This window comes from Chaetodon trifascialis, chromosome 20, assembly GCF_039877785.1.
Source record: "Chaetodon trifascialis isolate fChaTrf1 chromosome 20, fChaTrf1.hap1, whole genome shotgun sequence".
Lineage (NCBI taxonomy): Eukaryota > Metazoa > Chordata > Actinopteri > Chaetodontiformes > Chaetodontidae > Chaetodon > Chaetodon trifascialis.
Window position 1 is genome coordinate 1,115,279 of NC_092075.1, and position 10,379 is coordinate 1,125,657.

The following is a 10,379-nucleotide window of genomic DNA, read 5'->3' on the forward strand; positions in this document are numbered from 1 at the left end:
GATGCGGAATGAAGCGCACAGCGTTTACGCACGTGAAGGTACGACCAAACAGGCGCGTGGACGCTCTCAGTGTCTCCTGCTGGGTCCGAGAGGAGCAGCGACCAGCCGCGCTCCTCCTCGTGTGTGTGTGTGTGTGTGTGTGTGTGTGTGTGTGTGTGTGTGTGTGTGTGTGTGTGTGTGTGTGTGTGCGCGCGCGTGCTGCTCTCACACGCACGGATGATGAGAGGAGTCCGCGCTCTGACGCATGCAGGTGAAATATGCGCAGAAGTGCGGGAAACTCCGGTGAGGCTGCAGCTGTGTTTCCAGGTCTGCGGCTCAAACGGAGGAGAAAGATCAGCTTCACTGAGCAGAGGGATCAAACTGCGCCGGGGGGGCTGGCCGCTGGCCCCTCATCACTGCAGGGGATCCTCGGGACCTGAGCTGGATCTGGTCTTTGGTTGTTGTTCTCAGCCTCTGACAGGACGTACCCAGCCCCTGTTGCTCAATGCGCGATGACAAACTTGATTTAGAGTCGTTGCTCCTCCTGTCTCACAGCTCTCAGGCGTATAAAACGTCAAGTTTAAAGTCCATCTGTTGCAGTAAAACCTTTTCTTTCACACTGAAGTGTCCACACCTGTGGAGCTGCTTCACTGTCCCTCAGTCCACGTGTCTCAGTCTCACACTGGACATTCAGATAAAATGACTGTCAGGAAATCTCTTCCTTTATTTCCAACACTCCACGTCCTGAAACTAAACTCTCTGAGCAGCTTCAGCTTCACGTTGGCCCCCGGGGACCCCCACCAGTCCACAAGAGTCCCTGAACAAGAGACTTAAGCTGCTCCTGATGGAGGGACATGTGCACCTCCTCCTCCACCTTCATCAGTGTCTATAAACCTTTTTTAAATATATTTCATTGTTAACAGTTAATGGAGAAACTGATCAGCTGATTGATCCGTGATGAAGTCATAATCTAACACCAGCTCCACCTCCATCAGCTACGACAGTCAAACCAGTCACCATATTTGCAGCCTCCACCAAAGTCCGGCTAATCCAAAAAAGGGTAAGGAGGTGGAGTGTGGGTGGAGCTGAGGCGGCTGGATGAAGCCTGGTTGATGAAACCCAGATGTCACTCAAAGAGGCCACGCCCATAATTATGCATAACTTTAAGCCTTATTAAATTGAAACTAGTGAGTTATTGAACTGTTTTAGTACCAGGCAGTAAACATAGAGGTCTATGGGGACTGGCTCACTTTTGGAACCAGCCTCTAGTGGCCATTTGAGGAACTGCAGTTTTTGGTACGTCAGTGTTTAGACCTGCAGGTTGCTGCCTGGCTCTTACGTTAATGATTGACCGACTCTGATGATCAGAAACCTGGTTCTGAACCGTGTAAACTGGGACAACAGTAACTGGTTTCACTTGGATGGACGGACGGTTCAGTCTGTGAGAGACTGAGCTGAATGGGACGCGGCCCACAGGAAGCGTAATGAGGAACAGTTCCTGCTGTTGAGCTGCGGCAACGTTTCACAACACGCTCACCCGAGGAGTCATTACTCTCCAATTATCACATTCCCGCTCCATCCACGTCCCTCCACCCACCTCCCTCCAGCCACCTCCCTCCATCCATCCCCCTCCACCCACCTCCCTCCACCCATCTCTCTTCCATCCATCTCTCTTCCATCCATCTCCCTCCACCCATTTCTCCTCCCTCCATCTCCCTCCATCCACCTCCCTCCATCCATCTCCCTCCACCCGCCTCTCTCTACCCACCTCCCTCTATCCATCTCTCCTCCCTCCATCTCCCTCCACCCATCTCTCCTCCATCCACCCACCTCCCTCCACCCACCTCCCTCCACCCATTTCTCCTCCATCCACCTCCCTCCATCCATCCCCCTCCCTCCATCTCTCCTCCATCCACCCACCTCCCTCCACCCATCTCTCCATCCACCTCCCTCCATCCAGCTCTCCGACATCCATCTCCCTCATCCACCTCCCTCTATCCACCTCCCTCTATCCACCTCCCTCCCTCCATCCCCCTTCCTCCACCCAGCTCCGCCTCACCGTCACCTGCCTTATGACATCACATTCACACCTGCCTTTCTTTCTCTCTGGCCTTCATCTGTTGTTCAGCCATTCAAAAGCTCGTTAGAGTAATGGAGGCTTTACGAGCGCGGGCTCAGAGCCAGACGTCAAACAGTTTATTCTCTCAGCTGATCGAGAACATCGCTGAAAGGACTCGTAAAGGATTCAGAAGATCCAGATGAAAGTGCTGGTCTCCCTCTGGAGCCGTCCTCAGAGTTGCATAATGATCTTGTCGCGGTGGAGGAAGGTGGAGGAAGGTGGAGGAAGACATCTTCAGATCCTTCCTGAAACTTCCTCCTCCACTGGTTTTATGAGCGGCCTGTTTTCTCTCAGCTTGTGTCAGTAAACAGAAGAAAAGTGAAGACGAGTTGCTTTGAGAGATGTTTAATGACGTAAAGCAAACGCTGCTCAATAAGGAGAAGTGAGATTTATGCTGCAAACCTGCAAGACTCAGGCTTCTGGGCCGTAAACCGAATGAGTTTCATGCATTAGTCCCTCGCTCGGCTAAAAGCGCGCCATTAACTGCTCCGCCGTCGCGGTCAGCGAGCTTTACAGCGAAAGGTTGAAGTAATAAAGAGTTGAAAAGGTCGGCAATCAGGCCGTCAGCTGAACAAGAGCCTCGTCCCAGAGATCAATCTGAGCGTGGACTTAATGAGCTGTGAGTGTCCAATAGCAGACCAGGCGTTTCTGTGGTGGCCAAAAGTATGTGGACACTCAGCATGTTGGACTGCAGACGTTTGAACTTTTGATTTTATTGTGAAACACTTGATTCATTGTCAGGAGCCAAACATTTTTCATCCAGGCTTCAGCTTTGATTCATTAAATTGTGCTTTTCCAAACAAGCGTCTCAGCAGAGTTCATGTGGAGGAAAGTCTCAGAGATTTCGAGCTTCGTTCCTCTTTAATGAAGACGGATCACAAACAGCTCAGAGTCTGACTCATCTCTGACCGTAAGCTCTCAGAGAGGAACAGATACCCACAATAATGTCTGCAGACATCCAGGGATGGACTGTAACTGAGCACATTTACTGAGTACTGTACTTACAAACTCAAGGTACTTGTACTTTACTTGAGTATTTATGTTTTCTGCCACTTTGTACTTGTACTTTGCAAGTGTACTTTTAACTCCACCACATTTATCTGACAGCTTCATTTACGAGTTACTCTCCTTCCTGTCCAGTGAAAAGCTCGTATCTCCAGCAGTGTTGAATGTTTTTGCTGAACTGAAGGATGAAGAGTTCCTTCATGTCTTCTTCAGCTCAATAAAAGTCTTTTAAAAGCCTCTTGGATCAGCTGAAAAAGCTCCATCACAAAGCTGAAAACAGCCTGTTTCTCTGAGCTCGTCACACTTTTTGGAGATACGTAGTTCTCACAGGACGGCCGTGCTTTTACTTGTTGTGGTAAAAGTACTTTTACTTAAAGATCTGAGTACTTCTTCCCCCGCTGGTCCCTGACTTGTGAGCATGTTAGCTCTTGCTGCTCGTCAGACCTGTCAGACAGGCCTTCATCAGCTCCTCATCTTCAGAAAGTGACTCTTCAAACCAGCTGCTGCTCTGCTTTTCTCAACAAAGGCTTTTTGAGGAAACTGAGGCAGCGCTGCTGCTGCTGGGCGCAGCGTCTACGCCCTCCCAGCGTGTGGACAGGGGGTCTTTGTCCTCGTCCAGGGTGGAGTTCAGGGGAATTATGTTTAATGGCATGAACGCACACACATGCCAAACACTGAGACTTTAACACGCTGCAGCCCCTCCTCAGCTTCCTCCACCCGCAGTGACCGTTCACAGTTCACGGTGTGAAGCAACGTGACGGGAATTAAGTATTTCTGTGTATTTTAGTATTTACACTGTGTATTTGTACTTTACATCCTGAGAAAATTAACCTTTTAAAGCCTTTTTTTCTTGTACAGTCACCTGAAAATAAAAACCGTGTTTTCGTCAGCTTAGAATGAGCTCTTTGTGTCCACAGAGGGAGCAGGGCCTCTTCAGCGGAGTCCGCCATGTCTACGGAAGCTCAGAAAGGACAAACCAGACACTGACTCTGGACAGCGCATTTTGTATTTTTCGTGAGTATCGCCGCCATCGTAGCTTCTTCGACACGTTTGGAAAAGGAGGGTGAGGTAAGAGGTATTCAGTCAGATGCAATCTGCAACGTCACCACTAGATGTCACTAAATGCTGCACGCTGGTCCTTTAAGCTTTAACTGTCTGACAGTTAGAGGAGGAACTGAAGCATCTGACTCTGTTTTTATGATGTAAATATTGTTTATGTTATATTTAGCACTTTTTATCTTATTCTTCACTCTTCTTCCTCTGTGAATTTATTGACTGCGGTGTTTAAATTGCTCCTATGTGCACACATATTTAGCCAATGAAGCCGATTCTGATTCTTATCTCTCACCTGACGTCGTCGTCTCTGTATGAAAAGATTAATATCTGAGAGTTATTTAATGTTGGATGTTCGCTGTGTAAACTGTGTGCAGCTGTGGGGAAACTCTGGATTTTGCAGCTTTGGCCTTAAAAAAGCTTGATGATAATTTTTTTTTATCTGAAAAATCCAAGTTTGTGTCAATCATTTATTCACGCAGCAGAACTTCGCTGAGTTAAACTTCAGAGAAGACTGAATCAAACCCTGTCAGAGTCCAAACAGAAGCTGCTTTCTGGGACCAGGTCTTCCTCCACCCGCCTCCTCCGCCTCCCGCCGCCCGGCCCAGCGCACGTCCTCTCTGCGGCACGCTCACATGTGGCCTCCTCAAAAAGCCGCCTGTGTGCCGCCTGCTGATCCTGGATAAGGTAAATACATCACGCCCCCTCCTCAGGTTCACCTCAGCAACAAGGACCGAGTTCAAGGTTAGTCCGTCAGGAGGGAGGAGGCGTGGGTCTGTGTGGGGGGTCAGTGGGGTTCAAACACAGGACAGCAGCGCTGAGGCTGATGGGTAATTCACTGACCTCACATGTACTTTCAGTATCCATGTTTAAGCAGACACTCGCTGGTGACAGAAGGACCAGATTTTCAAAGGCTGAAAGGAGTTTTGACCACGTTAGTGTCCAAACGAGACTCTGCTGCTCTGTTTGTCCAACACTTTGACGTCTGTCAGACGGATTGACGGGAAAGACGCTGAACATTGGAAACATTGCGTGTGCTTAACATGAGTATGTTAGCGTCATCATTGTTAGCATTTAGCTGTGCCTGAGAAAGCTTCACGGAGCTGCTGGCATGGATGTAGACTCGCTCCACCTTCAACACGTTACTTTACTTTCAGCAGAAGAAATCGTCCACGTGAGGACAGTTGATTGGTTGGTCTGTGCTGAGACGGAGACACTGTTTTAAAGTAAGCTAAATTCCTCTCACCTCCGTTGTTTTGGGAAGAAATCTGTGACCGACATCTCAAACTCTGACGAAATCACCCACATTAAGGGTTTCATCATTTGGGTGAACTGACCTTCGTGTGTGACGTTTAATCTCATCTTGGGCTCAACGAGTAGAGCATGTTTGTGTAAATCAGTCACACCCAGCTCCAAGTTTTAGCACACTTGAGGGAGATAATCTTCCTCAGTTGGGTGTGACTCAGTATTGTGCTGAGTTTTTAACAAACGGCTTTTTGGCCTTTTCACGGCTTCATGTTAGGCCATCAGGTCGACACCACAGCTGAGTGTGTTGTTGTTATTTTCTCACCCTCTGATGTCACGTCAGAGGAAGAGGAGTCACGGTGAAGGAGAGACTGAAGGGATGACGAGCGAGTCGACTCCTTCCTGTGAGGAGATACGACTCCTCTATGAGCGTCTATCTGAGCACACACATGTGAAACAGGAGACGCGCTGTGAGATAAGAGGAGACCCGGCGGCACCTCCTTTACGGGAGCGTCGCTGCTGACGAGACGTCTCTGTGGGAAAGACGTGATAGTGCTGGAAAGGACGTCAGGGGTCAAAGACTTTGAAGAGACTGGATTTATGTGGACGGGCGGGTTAGCAAAGCTTTCAGAAACGTCCTCTGTCTTCTACTGAGGACAGATTATTGAAAGACTTATACTTAAGAATTTAAAAAAATCTAAAATATTCATTGTGAATGTCTACCCTGATATTTAAAGAACAGATCCAAAATGTATTTTGTAGTTGCAACTAATAATTATCTCAATTATTGGCAGTTATTTTTGAAATCTATATGCAATAAATTCATTGTTTGGTCTTTAGCATTTGAGCTAAATGCTAACATTAGCATGCTCACATTAACAATGCTAACACGCTTTGGAATTTCCCCTTGTGGGACTAATAAAGGTATACTGAATTGAATTGAATTGAGGTTTAGCATGTGCAATGTTTACCATGTTAGCGTGCTAGCATTTGCAAATTAGCAACCACAGTCCAGCTGAGGCTGATGGGACGCTGGCTGTTCTGCAGGTAGTTGGACATAAGTCAAAGGATTGGACTGAACTGTGTTTCCTCACTGAGACGAGCTGCAGATTTCTCTCACTCTTTCATTCATCATGTCCTGACACATGAACATGTTGCTGCTGGTTTGACTGACAGCAAAAAGCTCATCCAGAGCCTCCAACGCTGCCAATCATCTTCAGAGGGCTCCATGTTTTCTGGTTCGGATTAGAGAAGGTTTTTGTCCTCCCAGCATATTTCTGCGTGGAATCATAATTGTTTAGTCTCCAGTGAGATATTATGTTCTGTGCTTTGTTGCAGCTATGCCTGCATCTACACAGTAAGAGCCATTATTGGGTTTGTCATGTGGTGAGGGGAAGAAATGTGGCCCCTCAGAGCCTCCTTGTTGTGTTCTGTGGCTAAATATGAGTGCAAGTAGAAAAACAAAGCATTCAGAAGACTCATATCTAACCAAGGATCTGCCTCATGGAGGCACAGAGGAAAGTCAGGGGATCACTGAAGTCAGTGGAAGTCATGCTCTGAGAGCTTTTACCAAATTTCATGTCAATCCATTAAATAGATGTTGAGATAATTCAGTCTGGACCAAAGTGGACCGACCAACAAACAGCTGCTAGCAAAAAGTGGACAAAGACAAACATTCAGTGATACGTGGTGAAGAAAACAGAGGAACTTTTGAGGGGGGAAGCAAAAAAAGGCGAACATGCAGGCTTTCAATGAGGAAGTGAATGGAGGAACATTCACAGGATGAGTCCTCATGAATAATCCAGGAGGTGTCTGAGTGTGTGTCTGGGGTCTTTATGTCTGCAGACTGACTGAACATCATCCTGTCAGAGTAACAAGAGCTGGGCCAGGAGGTCAGGAGGTCAGGACGACCCGTTCAGCGTTTGTTTAATCAGACATAAGAGTGCAGTCCTCCACTGTGGCCAGCAGGTGTCAGTGACTCTACAGCCGTAAGAACAAACTGTAGGAGTTCACTCCCTCCAGCAGATGGTAGTAATGCGACACTATTGCTGTGAAACCTTACAGAAGAAGTAGAAGAAGAAGGAAGAGCCGGCAGATTGAATAGCTGTGACATAAACCAATCAGAGAACACCTCACTGCTGCCTGGTGACCAGCGACCAATAGGAAGCCTCCTTACGAGCGCGAATAAACGGATTTGTTGTGTTCCGTTGCAGTGAAATCTGAGTGTTTAGCAGCAGAAACGTTTCGTGTAACATCAGCTGAGGATGAGTTTCTCTCTGCGGTGAGTCGCCCTGTGTCTCCCGCTGCTCTTCGTGTCTTCAGTCTTCAGCTTCGTGTCTTCAGCTCAGAGAAAACGTGGAACCGCGCAGACAAATGTAGTTCATTCGCGTCAGCTAGCGTTAGCATGTTTAGCTATTAGCATCAGTGTTTGGTGGCATTTGCTAACCGAATTATCCGCAAAACTACGACTAACTTGTAAGACTACATTTTTTTTACAAGTTGACGAAGGAGAAACGGCTAACTAGCTAACCGCCTCTGTGACTTGTCTTATTCTTATTCTCTCGTAATTTATAGCCCGCAGTAAAGCACACGGTGAGCCGTTAGCTAGCGCTTCACGGTTAGCTTAACGTTAAGGGGACGTTGATGATGACGTCTTCATGCAGGACTGCGCGTTGATTGATGCAACAAACTAAGTATTTCTACTTCATAGTTAAAGTATGAGCGGTCTCATCAGTGCACAGATATTCTGCTGAACTGCTGTAATCCTGATTCATTTGCTAAACAATATCTTCGTTGTTGCATTAATTATTATTATGATAACACTTACCATGAAACGTTACCAGAAGCACTTTTTAAAGTAGTTTACTGCATTCTTTTTGATAGCTGTTGTCATAAATAGTGTCTCCACGGTATCAGACATTGTGAAAATGTGATCATGATGTCCTCTGTCAGATTCTGTGACTTGACCTTACTTACTTTACTCAGTACGTGAGCGGCCGTAGAGCTAACAGTCTTGTGCTGTGTGTGTGAATGTGTTGTCTTTGGCATCTGTCTCTTCAGAGCTGAACTTGCAGCGACAGACAAAAACAAGCGAAAGAAGAGGAGGGAGCTCACAGAGGATCAGAAACATGAAATCAAAGAAGCTTTTGAGCTGTTTGACACTGACAAAGATAAAGAGATCGACTACCACGAGCTGAAGGTGAGCAGCGAAGGACGCTTATGTTGAAGGAAAAGAGGTTTTTCAGTCAGCAGTTCGCACAGTTTGATTGATTCATTGATTGATTGACTCACTCACTTTACATGTACACCAGTGTCCTGGTTCTGAGTCCCATCGTGGTTCTGATCATATTTGGGATGTGACCTGGAACATTTATATCCCTTCATCCACGACCATAACGCTCCAGGTTTCTGATCATCTGATTGTTCAGGTGTGTTCGACATCGATCAGATCAGTTCCACCTGGACTGAGTTACCTGAACTGTTGAGGATGAGCTCAGTTTGAGTGCATCCAAACTTCAGTGACTGAAATCAGTGGCAGTAAACTTTATCCTCTGCATTATGATGGACTTCTGCTTTTATTGAGGCATGCAGAGCTTTTATTTTGGTGTTTGTTGCCTCTCTTGTTGTCCATTAATGGTGATCAGGTGGAGAAAGTAAACCCAGCAGAGTTCAGACAGAAAGAAATCAGTTAACTGTGAAATGCTGAGATGAAGAGGAATCCTTGACATTGCTGCACGTAGATGATCAGAAAGCTGGATGCTGTTAGGATCGTGACTGCAGGGATATAAACAACCTGGTTTCTCTACGTCTCACGTCATTTCCTGACAAAGATCAAAACCACGACTCGACTCCGTTCAAACATACTGAACATCCCAACAGGTGGCGATGCGAGCGCTCGGCTTTGAGGTGAAGAAAGTGGATGTTTTGAAGATTCTTAAAGACTATGACAGAGAGGGAAATGGCAAAATAACATTTGAGGATTTCAATGAAGTTGGTAAGTTTGCCCTCAGCTCAGTTGAATCTCTCTGCAGAGATCTTGTCGTGCATGTGAGCGTCAGAGTGATGATGGGAGGCGGAGACGCGCAGAGCGAGTAAATCTGCTGTTAGACAAATCCTTAATGTGTTCACGTCTTTCACAGTGACCGATCGCATCCTGGAGCGAGACCCGAAGGAGGAGATCATGAAGGCCTTCAAGCTGTTTGACGATGACGAGTCGGGAAAGATCAGTCTGAGGAACCTGAGACGAGTAGCTCGAGAGCTCGGGGAGAACATCAGCGACGAGGAGCTGCGCAGTATGATCGACGAGTTTGACGCTGACGGAGACGGTGAAAGTAAGTGATGGTTACCACATTACCGAGTATAATGTCCTTTTGTAGTCTCTGCCGTAAAGTACCTGCTCAGGTATGTGTTGTCTGTTTTTGTGGCATCAGATGAGCATTAACGTGCAAAGTTTCTCTCTGACAAACTTGTTTTTCTGTCTTCCAGTAAATCAGGACGAGTTCCTGTCCATCATGACGGGAGACTCCTGATGAAGAGCTCTGGGCTGATCGAGAAGCTGAGTGACTGAACGCCTGTCAGCGTGTGAATGAAGGTGAGCGTACGAGCGAGCGGTGTCTGCTTCCTCCAGACGGTCTGAGGTGGACCTGAAGCTCTCGTTGTCCTTGTGCTTTGTACTTGATGGGTGACGTGAGCCGATCGGACTGTCTGAAAAGACTTCCTGACGATGCAGCTGCTGGTGTCATGCAGCTCTTTTGTTCGTGTGTTGTGGACGTTTCCGTGTTTCTGTCTGAATAAAACGTGCTGCAGAGTCTCAGAGGACATTTCAGACTGATGTTAGTCTAGTTGATCATAATTCAGACCTGATGTTCAGCTTGTTGTCAGCTGCTGGAGGCAAAGGCTGAAGAGACTCTTTGATTCTGTTTTATATTCTGTAGTTTGAATGTGTATTTATTTTGTACAAAATAAATCGGTTTGCCGG

At 47.0% G+C, this 10,379-nt stretch overlaps 1 protein-coding gene across 1 annotated transcript; it reads left to right on the top strand.

Moving 5' to 3' along the window:
• The first annotated feature begins 7,591 nt into the window (after window positions 1-7,591).
• cetn3 (centrin 3) lies at window positions 7,592-10,379 on the top strand. The gene is made up of 5 exons (XM_070988891.1): window positions 7,592-7,682; window positions 8,462-8,600; window positions 9,281-9,395; window positions 9,541-9,732; window positions 9,887-10,379. The coding sequence occupies exons 1-5, from the start codon at window positions 7,666-7,668 to the stop codon at window positions 9,928-9,930; spliced, it is 507 nt and encodes a 168-aa protein (XP_070844992.1). The 5' UTR covers window positions 7,592-7,665; the 3' UTR covers window positions 9,931-10,379.